Source organism: Galeopterus variegatus, unplaced genomic scaffold, assembly GCF_000696425.1.
Source record: "Galeopterus variegatus unplaced genomic scaffold, G_variegatus-3.0.2 Scaffold4632, whole genome shotgun sequence".
NCBI lineage: Eukaryota > Metazoa > Chordata > Mammalia > Dermoptera > Cynocephalidae > Galeopterus > Galeopterus variegatus.
Genome location: NW_007730743.1, coordinates 93,372 through 110,058, shown reverse-complemented (window position 1 = coordinate 110,058; position 16,687 = coordinate 93,372). Strand labels below are relative to the sequence as shown.

Below are 16,687 nucleotides of genomic sequence, written 5' to 3'. Positions count from 1 at the left end.
TGGCGTGGGCGTGGCCGGCAGACCCGGACCCGTCCACTGCAGATTCGGGGCCGGCCACACGCTGACGCTGCGGGTGCCCGCTCGACGGCCCGAGCCAGCGGCGGCCTTCGTGGCGGCGGCGTTCCCGGGGGCCGAGCTGCGCGAGGCGCACGGCGGCCGCCTGCGCTTCCAGCTGCCGCCGGGAGGGCGCTGCACTCTGGCGCGCGTCTTTGGAGAGCTGGCGGCACACGGGGCGGAGCTCGGCGTGGAGGACTTCTCCGTGAGTCAGACCACGCTGGAGGAGGTGACTGCGGCGCCTGGGCGGGGCCGGGGGACAGCGGCTGCGGGCCCGGCTCGTGAGCTGACCACCCCTCCTGTCGCCTGTGGGCCGCCCACCCGCCAGGTGTTCCTGTACTTCTCCAAGGACCAGGGGGAGGACGAGGACGAGGAGGAGGCAGGAATGGGGGTGGACCCCGCGCCGGGTCCGCAGCGCCCCAAACGCATCAGCAGGTTTCTGGATGACCCCAGCACTGCGGAGACTGTGCTCTGAGACTTCCTCCCCTGCAGGGCCGATGGGAGCCCTGGAGGTGGCAAAGGGTGGGTAGAGGGTGCGGGAGCCGCTGCCCCAAAGGAAATAAAGAGAAGGCTGTCGAGAAGCCGTGATGGTGGGAGCGTGTGCGTGTGTGTCCATGCGCCAGGCTGTGTGCACACGTGTCTGGACACAGGTCCTTTGCACGCAGAATGTGCGTGCGCGGGTTCGCGCACAGAGAAGTGTTTGTAAGGCTTAGGTGAGGACACGTGCACAGCCGTCTGCATCCCCAGCTCTAGATGCCTCTGTGGTGAGCCCGAGAGTGGGCGTGCGAGTGTGAGGCTTCAGGAGAGCCTGGTCACCCCTACCCCCGCCCCTGCGTGCCCACACGGGTCTGGTGCCTAAGGGCGGTGCCTGTGAGTGCCTGGCTCGGAAATGTCCCGGGCATGTTAGAGGAGCTCTGTGTCCTGGAGCACAGAAGTTCACCCACCAGCCCGCCCGCCCTCACCCCCTGATCCGGCTCTCAGAGCCATGAGTAGGGGGAGAAAGTCTTCGAGGGGCTTCTGGGCTGGGTTTGCAGCTGGGCCCGGGCCTGGAGAGCGGGATTTGGCACAGGGGGTTGCCGCCTGCGTTCCCTGTGCCTCGGAGATCCGCCCCTCCCGCCCGGGGTCAGTGGAGGGGGGTCATTGTGGAGGATAAGGGGGTTGGGTTTGGGGATTGGGAGGAAAGAGGGCTCAGGGCGGGAGGGGGTTTGTGGAGGGTCGAGGGAGGCTGGCATCTGTACAGCGCACAGATCCGACGTGGCCGTAGGCGTGTTATCAGCGCCTCTGTGTCTGCGTCCTGCTGCTAAGCACGTCCGGTGGTCAGCGCGTGTGTCCCTGGAAGGTAGGATGGGAGGTGGGGGTGAAGCCGAGCCACAGCCCGAGCAGGCACGGGGCTGCAGGACAGAGCAGGGTCGCCTCGCCGCCTACCTGCCCAGCCTGGCCCTGCCGAGGTCTACAGGGGAGGGGACCAAAGGAGGCACAGCGGGCGGCACTGGGCGGGCGTGTGTGTCCGGGGTCCGAGTTGGAAGCTCCGGGTCCTCCGTTTCATCTGTGATAGTCCGTGTCCTGTGTGTCATCGTGCACGCGTGTCTGCGTACTCCTGGTCGCGCCTGGGTGTCCGAGTGCGGGCCTGCGCCCCTGCAGTCGCCGCCGTGTGCCCGCCGTGCCCACCACTGGCGCGGGCGCGGGGCTCCCTGGGCGGGCCCTGCGGCCTCACCTTCGCGCCCACTCTGCGGAGCGGCAGGCTGAGGCCGGGGGCGGGGCCCGGGTCTGCGTCGCTGCCTCCGGACGCCTTTTCCTGTGGGGGGAGGGCCGCCAATGAGGGCCGGGCTTGTCACGTGGGCCTGACAGCTGGGGAGGGGGTGGCTGTCGCCAATGTGGTCCTGAGGCGGCCAGCACCGGGAGCTGCGCTGCTGAGACCCCCCAACCTGCTCGACCCCAGCCCGCGCCTCTCGGGCCACCGGGCCCCAGGCCCACCATGTTCTCCAGGAAGAAACGGGAGCTCATGAAAACCCCTTCTATATCGAAAAAGAACCGGGCGGGAAGCCCCAGCCCACAGCCCTCGGGGGTGAGTGAGCCCTGCAGGGAGCGCAGAGCGGGCGGGGACGTGGGACCGACACCTAGCCGCAGGGGGACAGGGGCGCGTCCTGTGCTCGGGGCCAGCGGGGCAGAGGCCCGGCCGCACCATGCTGGGCCGCCGGCGGGGGGCCCGCACCAGCTACAGCCCCTACCGAGCTGGACTGCAGGGGCTACAGAGGAAAGGCCAGGACCTTGGCGTTCGGCTCATGGTAGGGATCCTTCTGAGTGGCCACCGTGTCCCTGCATTTCATCAAGGGCCAGGGCCCAGGGACTGGGTAGGAAGGGGGTTGGGGTGGGGAGAACGTCTGGCTTGGGACTTACAGGATGGGGGCTCAGGCAGTTTGGGGGCTCTGGGAGCCGTTGAGAAGACGGTAGGGTTGTAGGATGGCCTTCGGGTTGAAGGCTTATAAGGCAGTAGGTCCTCTAATGGGATCCATGGGGTACGGGCCACTGGACGTCTATGAAGCTTAGGGGTGTCTATGACACTTGGGGGTGTCCACACAGCTTGGAGGTGTCTGCCTACAAGGCCTGGAGTGTCCATGAAACTCAAGGGTGTGCAGGGCCCTTAGGGTATAGGAATCATCAGAGGTGTCCACCGGACAGCAGTGTTTCTGCAAGAGCCTGAGGGGTGATACAAGGGCGGAAGACCCTCTCTTGGCCCTCCCAACCCCCACCAGGAAGTGGGGTGCCCCCTCCTCCGCGCTCACCGCAGGCCCCGCCCCTGGCTGTGGTTTGGGCAGGGACGGTTGTTTGTGAAAGCTCTAGGGAAGAGGATGTTGGGTAACAGGTGGAGGGGGGAGCACGGTACCAAATCTCAGCCCTATGACCTCTGGCCTTTGACCCCTGTGGGATCAGGCTGAAGACCCTCCAGAGCTCCACTTTGTTTCTGGAGAAACTGAGGCAGTGTCCGGGCTGGAGCACCCCGTTTACAAGCTCCGCCCATCCTCCCAGGAGCTGCCCAGGAAAGAAGGGCCTGATGCAGTATTCCCCGGACCCGGCCTGGAGCCACCAGCCACATCCTTGGGTGCCAAGGCCACTGGCACACTCAAGCGGCCCACCAGCCTGAGCCGCCACGCCAGCGCGGCCGGCTTCCCGCTGTCTGGTGCTGCCTCCTGGACACTAGGCCGGGGCCACCGGAGCCCACTGACCGCAGCCAGCCCCGCTGAGCTGCCTACCGAGGGGCCCAGCCTCGATGCCGTCGAGGATATCTCCCACCTGCTGGCCGACGTGGCCCGCTTTGCCGAGGGCCTCGAGAAACTCAAGGAGTGTGTGTTGCGTGAAGGTGAGAGCCAACGGGGACACCCGGGTCGGCGTGGAAGGCAGAGCCGGGCACAGTATCCCCAGCCCTGAGGGGTCAAGGAAGGAGGGAGGGAGGGACTTGGCAGGCTCAGAAGGGGATTGCGGGAGGGCTGCGTGGAAGGGGCCATGACAGCCAAGGTTCTGAGGGATGTGTAGGAGTTTGGTGGCAACCCGGAGGGAAAGACACTGAAGCGCAGGGAGTGCTGTGTGCACAGGTTCAGAAACATGGACATGGAGCGTGCAGTGGAGGGCAGAGGTGTGGGGTGCCGCTGGCTTCTGAGGTGGGTGATGAGGACTAAGAGATGAGAACACCAGGCAGAAGGATCCGGGACGTTATCCTGAGGGCAATGGGGAGCCATAGAAGGCGTTAGAGCAGAGGCTGGATGGAGTCGGATGTGCGTTTTGGAACAGCACGGACTGGAGGGAGGCTGAGGTCCGGGTGGAGAGAGGACAGACGAGGGAGGGCAGTGGAAGGTGCCTGGGTGCTGGCAGTGGGCAGCCCGTCGGCTGGCAGTTCCGTTTTCTCCTCCACGCGGCTGCTGACAGCCCTGCTTCCTGCCGAGTTATTTTCATCCGCTTCCTGTTTGTCCCTGGCAGCCAGGCGGGCACCTCCAGCAGGGGCGGGCACAGCACCTCGTGTGCCGCCTTCAGCCCCCACTGTGCCAGGGCCCGGCCTGGCACTGTGACCCGCTCCCCCCAGCGGCCCGTTTTGCAGATGACAAAACCGAGGCCCCAGCGAGCTCTCCAGCCGGGGAGGGGCTGGAACAGGGACCCGACCTCGGCCTCCGAGGCAGCCTCTGTGCCTCCGGGCGCTCATGGGGGACTCTGGGTGCTCATGGGGGACTCTGGGCAGAGGCCCGGCTCCTGCTCACAGAGATGGGAGCTCCGGGGTTATCTGGTCCCTGGGGCGGAGGCTGGAGCAGGTTTCCTGGGGAAACTCTAATCTCGGTTCCTTTCCGATCCCTGGGCTTCCTTGGAGGCCCAGTCTGGGCGGGCTCAGTCCTTGGGCGTCTTGCAGGGGGTTGGGGGAGTGGCCCGGTTTGGTCCCGGTGCCACCGCAGCCCCGCTGTGAGGGCCTGGGCCGGCCGCCCTGCTCTCTAGGCCTCAGGTGCGTGTCTGTAGAATGGGGCGAGGATGACCCGGCCCGCAGGGCTGCTCTAACTGTCCTGATGTCCCCAGCTGGTTGTGATTGTTGTGGGACCCCCGCGCAGTCGGCACAGCAGTACACGGACGCCGAGGTCCATGCTCAGGGCTGCCTACCGCCCTGGGTTTCGGCTCCAGGCCTCAGTTTCCCCTCCTGCTTTCGACCCCTCCCACCTCGAGTGGCGCCGCCTCAGGTCTGGGAATCCTGCGCTCTGACTGGGGAGCCGAGGACCCCGGTCAGGGCGAAGGGGACACCGGGGCGGGGTCTCCCTCAGTGGGGGCGGGGTCTCCGGACCGGCCAGAGCCGGTTTAGCCGCTATCCAGACACTAGAAACCCACCTCGTCCCACACGTTCATGGTCCCCGCGTCCCGACGGCCACGCCATGTGTATCTGCGGGACGGTGCACCCGGCGCTGGACGAGGTCCCAGTGCGCTGCCGCGTGGGGCGCCAAGGTGAGGGAACAGTGAGGGGCACGGGGTCCCTCAGTCCGGCCAGGAGCACGTGGCTCTCAGCCCCTTCGGAGGTGGCCGCGCGTCTGCCTTGGCCGTGCCAAGCCGGGTATCGCCGGGCTTCCTAGGTGTCCCACCTGCCATCGGCCTCCCTGGTGGGGGTGTTTCAGGGACCTTGGTGACCCGGGCCCGGGCGACGTGAGGGGCGGGGTGCTCAGAAGGAATGTCCGGGGGAAGGGCCGTGGCCCTGCCCTTCCCCAGCCGGCTTCCCTGGATTCCTGAAGCCCCTTCCCGCCCCCTTGTGGAGGCCATGGATTCGGGCTGCAAATACGAGCTCAGGTGGGCTTGGTGGGGGGCTGCAAAAAGGGACAGGCCACCTGTTTTTAGGTTTTCTTAGCTTTTTGAGCATCCTCTATGCGGCACAGAGGGTAAGAAGGTGTCGCAGCTGTTCGCACGCTCCCAGGTCTCACTGTCTCTGGACATCCCTCTTCTATGTAATGCTGTGGTTTTGGTAGATGGTGTGTGCTTTGCCCACACGCCGCTTTATTTTCTGTTTCCTCCAATTAAGAACGTTCAAAGAGGGTATTTAAAGCCACGTTCCAACGGGCAGATCTGACCATTATCCTCCTTTGCTCTAACACCTTCTATGGCTCCCCATTGCCCTGGAGATAAAGTCAGGCAGGTTCCTTCTGCCTGACATTCCCACACCCCCCACAGAGCTAATATAGCTGGAAAAGCTGTGTGATTGTTGAGAAATGACTTCCCCTCTCTGTGCCTTGGTTTTCTCATCTGCAAAATGGGGGCGATGACATTGCCTAACTCTTGGGGTGGCTGCCAGGGGAAAGTGAGCTAATGGGGTTTGCTCAGAGCCCAGTTCCCAAGCAGGCAGGGCAGGAAGAGAGCTGGACTGGGCCTTGAGCAATCCTGAGGAATTAGGGCAGGAAGGGGCCAGGTGGGCTACGTGGAGGAAGGGTCCCATGACCGCAGCATAAAGGACAAGTGGGAGTTCACTTTGCTGTCCTGACCAGAAGTCCAGAGAAGGACAGTGTACTATTGAGGTCTCACAGTGAGCCTCCAGCAGCTGCCCTGTCCCATCTCTGCCTTAATTTCCCCATCTGGGGACAGGAACTCTGAGGAGGACAGACTTTCCCTGGGACAGGGCCCCACCCCCCTGCTCACACTGGCTCTGCCCAGCAGACTTCCTCGAGGCCCGCCGACCACTGGCCCACGAGTGCCTGGGTGAGGCCCTCCGTGTAATGCGCCAGGTCATCTCCAAGTACCCACTGCTGAACACTGTGGAGACACTCACGGCTGCCGGCACCCTCATTGCCAAGGTCAAAGGTCAGTCATTTGGTACAAGGCAACAAGGGCTCTCTGCGTGGGAGGGCTTCCTGGAGGAGAGGATGTTTGAAGTGGGTTTTGAAGGATGCATAGGAGTTTGATGGACGCAATTGCTTCCCGATGCTCCCTCTGGGCTATGGGCTCCATCGGCTAGTTGCAGGGACAGTCAGTCACCTCCCAGAGTGGGCCAACTGCCTTGTCCTTGTCTCTGACCCCCAGCCTTCCATTACGAGTGCAACAATGAGTCGGACAAGAGGGAGTTTGAGAAGGCTCTGGAGACGATCGCGGTGTCCTTCAGCAGCACGTGAGCGTGGGAGCCTGCGGGGCGGGGGTGGGAGAAGGTGGGTGCCCATGTGCCTCTTGGTGCTGACTCTTGGCCCTGCAGTGTGTCCGAGTTCCTCATGGGTGAAGTGGACAGCAGCACCCTCCTGGCAGTTCCTCCTGGGGATCCTAGCCAGGTGAGTAGAGGTGGGACAGGTGCAGCCCTGCATTCAGGTCCTGGATGCTGCATGGGGTCAGGTCTGCAGAACATGGCGAGTCACTCTGCTTTCTCTGTGGACTTCGATGTCCCTCTCTGTCCAGGGGGACAGTGACTGTCTCCTGCGGGGTGGGAATCCAGCAGGGTCTCACCTGTGTCTCCTTCCTATACAGTCCATGGAGAACCTATATACCCAGGGCAGTGAGGGCACCCCACCTAGCGCTGAGGACAGCGAAGCAGGTGAGTCTCCAGGGGCAGCCTGTGAGTGGTGGGTGCGTGGCGGAGGCTGGGGCGGAGCTGGGTGGAAAGGCTGAATGATGGGTGGGTGGTGGAGGGCTGGGGCTGAGCAGGCACCCCGCAGGCTGCCCGCCCCCCGAGGAGGTGGACAAGCTGCTGCAGCGCTGCGAGGGCGGAGTTGATGTCGCACTGCAGTACGCCAAGAACATGGCCAAGTACATGAAGGACCTCATTGGCTACCTGGAGAAGCGGACCACGCTGGGTGAGGGCTGGGATCCCAGCAGGTGGGATCTGGCGGCTGGGGGTCTGTGTGGGTGGGGAAGGCCTTGCCCCCACACCTCACATCCCTCCCGGCTTGCAGAGATGGAGTTTGCCAAAGGCCTGCAGAAGATCGTCCACAACTGCAGACAGAGCGTCATGCAGGAGGTGGGGGCCGGGCAGGCATGTGTGGGGGTCCCTCGGCCTGGGTGTGGGTCTCAGCCCCTGCGGGAGTGGCCCAAGGGCAGGGGCTGCCCCTCTATACCACGGAAGCTAACAGTGGCATGCAGGGACTGAAAGAGGTGGTGGGCTCGGGCTGCTGGGGCCGCCCCCTGTCCCGATGCCTCTCCACCGTGGTGACCACCTGCCCTGCCCCCACAGCCACACATGGCCCTCCTGTCCATCTACTCGCTGGCCCTGGAACAGGACCTGGAGTTTGGCCACAGCATGGTACAGGCAGTGGGCACACTGCAGACCCAGACCTTTATGCAGGTGGGCAGTGCCCGGGAGAGTGGGCTGGGCAGGGGTGTCGCTGGGGTCCCCACTCATGGCCTGTCTCGCCCCAGCCCCTGACCCTGCGGAGGCTTGAGCACGAGAAGCGTAGGAAGGAGATCAAGGAATCCTGGCACCGTGCGCAGAGAAAGCTGGTAGGGCCAGTGGGTGGGGTGGGCAGGGGTGGGACAGCCGGCCTTGGCGCAGGCTCTGCAGCGTGTGCCCTCGCCAGCCTCCTGCACATTCGTGGGGCTGGGGGGCCTTGCTCAAACATGCACCAGCCCCACCACCCCCAGCTGTGCAAGGGAGCACCCAGGCCTCCACCAGTACATATCAGAAAAGCGGGGGAATGGTGTCTCCTGTGCTCGCAAGGAGCGGGTCCCCGGGCTGGAGGGAGGCTGAGGCTCAGTCTGTTAGGCCTGGTGCATGCTCCAAGTTCCTCCCTATTATTCTTTTCTTGCTTCTCTTTCGGGTTGTTTAAAAGGCACTAGTGTCTTTTTGTTTGCTGTTTAGCTATGTTAGCAGAGTCTTTGATGACAAGCCCTCGCCTGTCTCCGTACAGCGTATACTGACAAATACCACCAAATACAACACGTCTCCCCACTTTTGTATGCTTGATGACAGCTCACTGAATGCCCTGTTCCGCTCCTGGCTTTTAACACTCATCTCCGTGTGGACAGGCTTGCCCCATATCAGTCCACATTGAAGCCACCTCGTTCTTTTTTTTTTTGACTGCACAAGGCTCAGCTGTAGAGGCTGTGTAGCTTATGTCCCTAAATCTGTATGGATGATCATTTTGGTTGTTGCTGAGCTGTTGCTGTTACAAATACCATTGCTGTGATGAGCTTGTGCCCCATCTCGAGAACTTGTGAGGGTTCAGTGCCCAAAAGGGAATGGCTGAGTCAAGGGGTGTGAGTGTAGGAACCACCCTCCCATGCCACAGCCGTGCTTTTCCTCTTCTGTGAACTCTTGGTTTGCATCCTTTGCTCGCTTTGGATTGACCAGTGGCTTATTATTGATTTGTCAGAGCTCTTTACATATAAGAGAATCTAGCTTTCAATGATGTAAATTACAGGTCCCCCTTCCCAGTTTATTGTTTGAATTTTGATTTTACCTATAACCTGCTTTGCCAGGTAGAAACCCCGTGATTGTTAGTAGCAGTCTTTTATAGTTTCTGAGTTTTGTGTCATACATTGAAAGGCCTTCCCACACTGGGGTTATTTTAAAAAATTCTCCCATGGTCTCTCCTAGTACTTGTATTGGTTCTTTAAGTCACTGATGACGTATGCAGTGAGGTGTGCCCCCCCACGAAAGCCTACTGATTTTTTTTTTTTTTTTTGTCTTTTTCCGTGTCTGGCAACGGTTCGCAACCCTCAGTGTCGCCCCTGTACCAGACCGGGACCGGCAACGGGATCGCAACCCTCGGTGTTGCCCCCGCGCCTCGCTCAGCCAGTGAGCGGGAACCGGTCTGTATGTGGGATCCGAACCCTCGACGGGAGCGCTGCCGCGCTTCCCAAGCGGCGCACTAGCGCAGTGTGCCACCGGGCCGGCCCAGCCTACTGATTTTTGACTAAGTGCCCTTCCTGCCAACTCTGAAGGTGCCTGGCATCCTTCCTGGACAGCCTAGCCTCTCTGTTCTCATCTGTGAGAGTGGAAATGAAGGAGACGGGCTCAAGACTGCAGCCTGCTCCTGCTAGTCAGTGTGGGTGTCAGTGGACGAGGCCGTTTGGGCCTCTGCTTGGAACTTAGCTGTGCCTCAGTTTCCCAAGCTGTAAAATGGGCACACCAGATGCCCATTCCTCGAATGAACTACTGCAAGTGTTGCCTCCCACTCTTCTGCTGTCGGTCACTGGGCAGGGAGGTTGCTTGCACGACTGGGCTGTGGGATCTTGGCACCAGACATGTGGGTGCTGATAGGGGAGGGAAGGGAGTGAGGAGCTGGGGAGGCCCAGTCCAGGCAGGTTTGGAACTGGTCTCACTCCCACGCCCTCAGCAAGAGGCAGAGTCCAATCTGCGCAAGGCCAAGCAGGGCTACGTTCAGCGCTGTGAGGACCATGACAAGGCCCACTTCCTGATGGCCAAGGCTGAGGAGGAGCAGGCGGGTATTGGGCCTGGGGCAGGCGGTGCAGCCTCCAAGACCTTGGACAAGCGGCGGCGGCTGGAGGAGGAGGCCAGGAACAAGGTGAGGGCAGGGGGGGGGGGGGGGGGGCAGCAGAGCATCCCCGAGGATGAGACCCAGGGGTGGCCTCTCCTGATGCACTGTGTGGGATTTCCCACCTCCAGGCCTTTGCCTGGGCCACGCCTCCTGCCAGGAATGTCCCTCCCGCCATTTCCTGCCTGGCTTACCCCTGAGGTTTCTGTGTGAGGCCTGGCAATGCCCTGAGGGCTGAGGCCTCCTTGTGTCCCCCCCACCCCCCAAGGCAGAGGAAGCCATGGCCACATATCGCACATGTGTGGCGGATGCCAAGACGCAGAAGCAGGAGCTGGAGGACACCAAGGTGACAGCGCTGCGGCAGATCCAGGAGGTCATCCGGCAGAGTGACCAGACCATCAAGTCGGTGCGTGCCGGGACTGCAGCTACGGGGGCGGGGCAGCAGCCCCTGCGACCTGCTGACCCTGCCATCATCTGTGCCCGCCCGCGCACAGGCCACCATCTCTTACTATCAGATGATGCACATGCAGACAGCGCCACTGCCTGTGCACTTCCAGATGCTGTGTGAGAGCAGCAAGCTCTATGACCCAGGCCAGCAGTACGCCTCCCACGTGCGCCAGCTGCAGCGCGGGGAGGAACCTGACGTGCACTACGACTTTGAGCCGCACATCTCCACCAATGCCTCGTATGCACAGCTGTGCAAGGGGTGGGGGGTGTAAGGGTGCCTCCGTGACCCCCATCACCACCCCACCTCCTTGCTCTTCCTCCCACCAGGTCCCCGGTCATGCGCGCCCGGAAGGGCAGCTTTAATGTTGGCGATGCGGCGGGGGCAGATGTCGCCGGCAGCCCCCCAAAGGAAGGGGGGCCCAATGAGGGGGCGCCTGCCAAGGAGCGCAGGGGTGAGTGCCTGACGGCGGCCAGGGGTGGGCGCTAGCTCCCTGTAGCCTGCCTCAGCCCTTCACCAGAGATGCCTCCTTCTGCAGGTGGGCGAGGACACCAGGTGCACAAGTCGTGGCCAATCTCGATCGCAGACTCCGACATTGGTCTGGACCCTGGCGCTGGCTCAGGTGAAGGGGCCTCCCCGGCTGGCTGGGGCCAGGGAGCTGTCACTCCTCCCAGGTCTCAGTGGCACTTCCACGCTGGAGTGATGGAGTGTACAGCTGGGCCTGCAGCCTGGTCCCTCCTGGCTCGGAGTGTCTGACAGCTCTGTTTCCTGCTCAGGGGACTTCAAGAAGTTCGAGCGGACATCGTCGAGCGGCACCATGTCATCCAGCGAGGAGCTGGTGGACCAGGCGGTTGGCACGGAGGCTTCAGCCTTTGAGCAGGGTGAGGGTCCGCTGACCCAGGTGTGGGGAGAGTAGAGGGTTTGGACACGGTCTCATTGGCCTGGCCCCGACCTGTCTCAGTGACACTGGCCGCCTGTTCTGCCCCCAGCTGACCTCAACAGCATGGCCCCTGAGCTGCCGGTTGCCATGCCCAGTGGGCCCTTCCGCCACGTGGGGCTGTCCAAGGCAGCGCGCACCCACCGGCTCCGGAAGCTCCGCACGCCCGCCAAGTGTCGCGAGTGTAACAGCTACGTCTACTTCCAGGGTGCCGAGTGCGAGGAGGTGAGGGGGGACGGCTGCGCACCTGCCGGCCTGTGCACGCTCAGAGAGGTCCCAGCCCAGAGCGGGGAGCAAATGTGGGGAGCAAACTGGAGCGTTTGGCAGTGAAGAGGGGGTGGGGAGGGCTCTCTGGCTGGACGGAGACCTGGAGGGTGAAAAGCACCCCAAGGGCATCAGAGGGAGAGAGTCCCAGGCAGAGGGCACAGCCAGTGCAGAGGCCCTGGGGCTGGGGCAGGAAAACACGGGGGCTGGAAGGAGAGGAGGCCAGAGTGGTGGGCCTGAGCAGCACCTGCCATCCACGAGAGGCGAAAGCAAGTGGGAGCCACAGCCTGGCTGTTTTTGGAAGCTGCTGTGGAGGGCTTACGAGGGGCTTCAGTGAGGAGGGCTGGAAGTGGAGCCTGGGCATCAGGGAGGGGTCCGGGGCTCACTCTGTGCCCGCCCCCAGTGCTGCCTGGCCTGCCACAAGAAGTGTCTGGAGACCCTGGCCATTCAGTGTGGCCACAAGAAGCTGCAGGGCCGTCTGCAGCTCTTTGGCCAGGACTTCTGCCAGGCTGCCCAAGGCACCCCCGACGGGGTACCCTTCATCGTCAAGAAGTGCGTCTGCGAGATCGAGCGACGGGCACTGCGCACCAAGGTGGGGATGTGGAGGGGCTTCAGTCATGGGGCAGGTACCGGAGGGTTGGAGGGCCCTGGCCAAGGCTGACCACTGCCCCCGCAGGGCATCTACCGGGTCAACGGGGTGAAGACGCGCGTGGAGAAACTGTGCCAGGCCTTTGAGAACGGCAAGGAGCTGGTGGAGCTGTCCCAGGCCCCGCCCCACGACATCAGCAATGTCCTCAAGCTCTACCTGCGCCAGGTTAGAAGGGCCGAGCCCAGAGCTAGCGCCTGGGGGAGGGGTGGCGCGGGCATGTGCAATGCTGGGTGGGGCGTGGCCAGAACGCGATGAGCGGGACCAGCAGTAGGCAAGAGTGGTGGTGCTGGGCCAGGCGCGTGGCAATAGCAGGTGCAGGTGTAATGCTGGGCTGGGGCCTTGGGAACCACTCTGCTCTGGGTGGGGGCGGAGCTTGACTGGGCGTGGCCGTATAGGAGGGGGCGTGGCCCGTGCTCGGCAGGGGTGGGGCTGAGGCTGGGGCGTGGCCATGGCAGGAGCGGGTCTGATGCTGGGTTGGGTCAGGAACAGGCGCTACACTGCAGGGGGTCTGAACGTGGTGGGGCGTGGCCAGCGCTTTGGCAGGAGGGGCTGAGGCTGTAATGGGGGCGGGTCTGAATCAAGCCGGGTGGGCGTGGCTGGCACGTGGCCGTGGCAGCCAGGCCCACTGACCCTCCCCGTTCTGATGTCCGCAGCTGCCCGAGCCACTCATCTCCTTCCGCCTGTACCACGCGCTCGTGGGGCTGGCCAAGGACAGCCTGAAGGCAGAGGCTGAGGCCAAGGCGCTGAGCCGAGGCCGGCAGGACGGCTCCGAGAGCGAGGTGGCAGCCGCGGCCATGGCTGGCCGGCTGCGGGAGCTCCTGCGCGACCTGCCGCCCGAGAACCGAGCCACGCTGCAGTACCTGCTGCGGCACCTGCGCAGGTGAGGGCCGGCGGGTGGGGCGAGGGTGGCGGACGTCCCCGGGCCATTCACGCCACGCTGCCCCCTCCCTACCCCTCAGGATCGTGGAGGTGGAGCAGGACAACAAGATGACCCCCGGGAACCTGGGCATCGTGTTCGGGCCCACGCTGCTGCGGCCGCGGCCCACCGAGGCCACCGTGTCCCTCTCCTCCCTAGTGGACTACCCCCACCAGGCCCGCGTCATTGAGACCCTCATCGTCCACTATGGCCTGGTCTTTGAGGAGGATCCTGACGAGGCACCTGGGGGCCAGGTGAGGGCGTCGGTCCCACACAGGGCTGTGCACTCGGGGCAGGGATGAACATGCTTGGGGTTTGGACAGGGCAGTTAGGGGAGGCCTGTGACTCGTCTTTTAAGTAGAGTTTGGGGCAGAGTCCCGGTCCCTGCAAAGGCCTTGCAGCCACCCCCTGCCCCTTTCCTGTGCCCATCCCCGCGCTTGCAGCACCATCTGCGCTGGCTCAGCCTGGCCCACTCTGCCACTTTACCCAGCCGCTGGGTTCTAACTTCACCGCCTCCCGCTTTCATTTCTTCAAGTTGTGTTCGTTTCCTTTCCTAACAGTATCTTGCTCCTTTCTCCTGTTTTCAAGTTCTTGTTGTGTTTCTTTATCCATCTCCTCTCTCTCTCTGTCACCCCTTGTGTTTAGGGGCAGCAGGTTCCTGGGTTCCCCCTCCTGCCCACGTGGGAGCCCAGGAGGCCAGACCTGAAGGTTGGCAGCCTGGGGTGCAACTCAGGACAGTGGCTGCTGCAGCTCCAACGTTGGTGTCCACCTGGGGCTTGGCCTCTTTGGCCAGAGTGTTCTCCCGCAGGAAGAGCTCTCAGGAGAATTCCCAGGGCGGTTCCGGGGTTGGAACAGTTGTGGCTCCTGTTAAGAGCTGACCTTCGGGAGAGCTGGTGTAGTCACAACCTCAGCAGTAGTGGGTGTTCATCATTTCTCTGGTTTTGTGTAATTGGTAATTTACCACACAGAAAACAGAGCCCCCGCCCCTCCCTGACCTCTCTTCTGCCGTGCAGGATGGGTCGTCCAACCAGCGGGCAGAGGTGGTCGTCCAGGTGCCGTACCTGGAGGCAGGCGAGGGGGCTGCCTACCCCCTGCAGGAGGAGGCGGAGGACGAGGGTCGAGGTGAGCACGGGTGGCCACCACCACCAGGTCACGCCAGCCAGGGCTGTACATACACAACAGCGTGGCCACTTCGCGGGGCCCGGAAGCTGCATGTCTTGTGGATTTTGTCTGCCACGGAGACCATATTTGTCAACTGTCCATTTGTTTTCCTTTAATCTGTTGAGAAGTGGGCAACTTGAATGTGGACGTGACGCCTGCGTGTGTGGTGGCTGTTGGTGCCAGGCGCCAGGCCAGGCTAAGTGCTTCACCGTGGGTGCGTGGTTTCCAAGAGACAGAGCTTGGGTCAGGTGGGGTTGGACTCACAGTGGCTAATGCGGCCGACCCCGGGTCTCCCTTCTGGTCACGGGACACCTCTGTCCGTCTCTCTTGTGTTTCTCTATCTCTGTCTTTCCCAGAATCCCAAGTTGCTTCCAATGATTCTGACTCAGAGCTGGAGGAGGCCTCTGACCTGCTGTCTTCATCAGGGGCTAGCGCCCTGCAGCACCTGAGGTTCCTGGAGAAGCAGGAGAGCGAGGCCAGCCTGGAGGAGGGTCCCCGCAGCTGCAGTGGCAGTGAGGAGCACCTGGGGGCCATGGCTGGGGAGGACGAGGACGAGGACGAGGATGAGGATGGGGAGGGCCAGGGCCCCGCCCCCGCCCAGCAGCTCTCGGCGTATAACACCAACCAGTCCAACAACGTGGCGCAGGTCTGGCTGCCCACCATGAGGCTCCGCGGCGGGAGGATCGCGGTGGGCACTCGCTGGGAGAGGCGGCCGGCATTTGTCTGAGGCGGTGATCGGGAACCATTACTGGCTTCTCTCCTGCTGGCTTTTGTCCCCCTGGGCTGTCCCGGGGTCAGCGGCATAGACCAGCGTGTTGTCTGTTCTGGGGTCATTGCAAGAGAGCCTGGACTTGGATGCTCCTGTTTGCAGGGGATCCCTCCTCCATGCCACCCAGCTGGGAGGGCAACGCTGGTGCCTCCTCCTGGAAGCTTCCAGGAGCGTGGGACGGCAAGGCTATGGGGTCTGCCTGCGCTCCCACACCCAGCTCTGCTGAGCTGGAGGAACTCTGCTCTCTTGTGAAGTCACCCTGGCCTTCCTGTTGGCGTCCACAGGGCTGTGAATGGGGTGACTTTGTCCCCACTCAGCATTTGGTGGCAAGCTCTGCCCTGCTTTCTGGTCCTCATGTTGCTTGGAGTGGACACAGTGTCAGGGTGAAAGGCCATTCTGGAAGCGGCGGAGGTGGGGGTGGTGGCTGGACTTTGGCGCAGCCTCCTGGGCTATGGGACACCAGCTTCAGGACACTCCCTTCTCCAGAAAACCAGGTTTAGACACCTGGAGTTTAGGTACACGGTGAAGTCTCTCACGGGTCATGATATAGTTTTGTGACATGCACATTTATTTTGCTTACAATAAAGTTTTTATTATGTTTGTGCTCTGTGGCGGTGGCAGCCCTGGAAGGGGTTGCGGAGGGAGACAGAGGCCCCTTCAGCGTCTCCTGGGCTTCCTCACTTGCCAAAGGGCCCAGTGAGGAGCCTGAGCCCCGCTGTGCAGACATTCCACGTCAAATGACCGTTTCATATAAGCTCACAGCTCAGGGTTGTCCAGACTGTTCAGATGACGGGCACGTTCTCCATCTGTGAGGTCCCTATGTGACCACCAAGCTCTGGAAATGTGGCCACTGTGCCTGCAGACCTGCATTTTATTTTATAGTTATTTTGGTTGCTAATCGGTACTGGGACCCTAACCCTGGACCTTGGTATTATGAGCTCCATGCTCTAACTGAGCTCCCCGGCCAGCCCCAGAACTACATTTGAAATGTATTTAGTTTTAATTTATTTAAACGGAAAAGCCTCAGGAGGGTAGTGGCCACGTCTTAATCCTCCGTGTGGAAAAGGTGAGTCTGCTCCACTGTCCCTCACTTGGACAGGGTGGCCCCTGGGGGCCCTGCCCACGCCTAACCCAGAGGCAAAGATCCTAAGGAATCCCACAGGCCTACTCAGCAGAAAAGAGGCCAGCTTTTCCTTCCGTGCAGGAGAATTAGCCAGAATTCACAGCCTCTCATGATAAAAGCAACTAGAGGAAGAGGGCCCTTCCCTTCCTGTTGAAAAGCAGCCACCAAAACCTGCAGGAGACCCTAGGCTCAGATACACAGCCACCACATGCAGGCCCTCTCCTCCCCTCACTCTCACCTGCAGGAGCTTTCTAAAAAAGAATCAAAAGGAGACATTTGCAGCTACTTACAGCTCAGTGTTGGTTTTAGTAAACAAAGGTCTCCTAGCCCCCAGGCAGGCCCACCCTTTATGTGTGGCGTGCCACCACGGCAGACTTGAGGAACTGCAACAGGACGTCTGGCCCACAAAGCCGAAAAGTGCTGTCTGACCCCCCCCCCCCCCC

The 16,687-nt window shown here is 62.3% G+C and overlaps 3 protein-coding genes across 4 annotated transcripts in view; 2 read left to right on the top strand and 1 right to left on the bottom strand.

Moving 5' to 3' along the window:
• Positions 1-647, top strand: part of ABCA7 (ATP-binding cassette, sub-family A (ABC1), member 7) — an 18,312-nt gene extending 17,665 nt beyond the window's left edge. The window contains 2 exon segments of the mRNA XM_008588017.1: positions 43-283; positions 383-647. Coding sequence (XP_008586239.1) covers positions 43-283; positions 383-529 — 388 coding nt within the window. The 3' untranslated portion in view covers positions 530-647.
• A 1,366-nt stretch (positions 648-2,013) lies between these two features.
• HMHA1 (histocompatibility (minor) HA-1) lies at positions 2,014-15,721 on the top strand. Of its 2 annotated transcripts, XM_008588014.1 has the most exons (23): positions 2,014-2,119; positions 3,082-3,412; positions 6,220-6,363; positions 6,583-6,667; positions 6,749-6,821; positions 7,015-7,081; positions 7,203-7,340; positions 7,440-7,504; positions 7,718-7,828; positions 7,903-7,983; positions 9,822-10,010; positions 10,249-10,386; positions 10,475-10,665; positions 10,755-10,879; positions 10,964-11,047; positions 11,202-11,306; positions 11,415-11,587; positions 12,030-12,218; positions 12,303-12,440; positions 12,929-13,155; positions 13,235-13,445; positions 14,205-14,313; positions 14,709-15,721. In XM_008588014.1, the coding sequence occupies exons 1-23, from the start codon at positions 2,030-2,032 to the stop codon at positions 15,077-15,079; spliced, it is 3,435 nt and encodes a 1,144-aa protein (XP_008586236.1). In that variant the 5' UTR covers positions 2,014-2,029; the 3' UTR covers positions 15,080-15,721. The 2 variants fall into 2 exon arrangements, with proteins under 2 accessions (XP_008586236.1, XP_008586235.1); XM_008588013.1 differs by lacking the exons at positions 2,014-2,119; positions 3,082-3,412 and adding an exon at positions 4,956-5,025.
• The window catches only part of POLR2E (polymerase (RNA) II (DNA directed) polypeptide E, 25kDa), a 14,440-nt gene continuing 12,869 nt past the window's right edge, over positions 15,117-16,687 (bottom strand). Inside the window, exon 8 of the mRNA XM_008588016.1 lies at positions 15,117-15,985. The gene's annotated coding sequence lies outside the window, so the exon portion shown is untranslated. The remainder of the gene's footprint in view (positions 15,986-16,687) is intronic.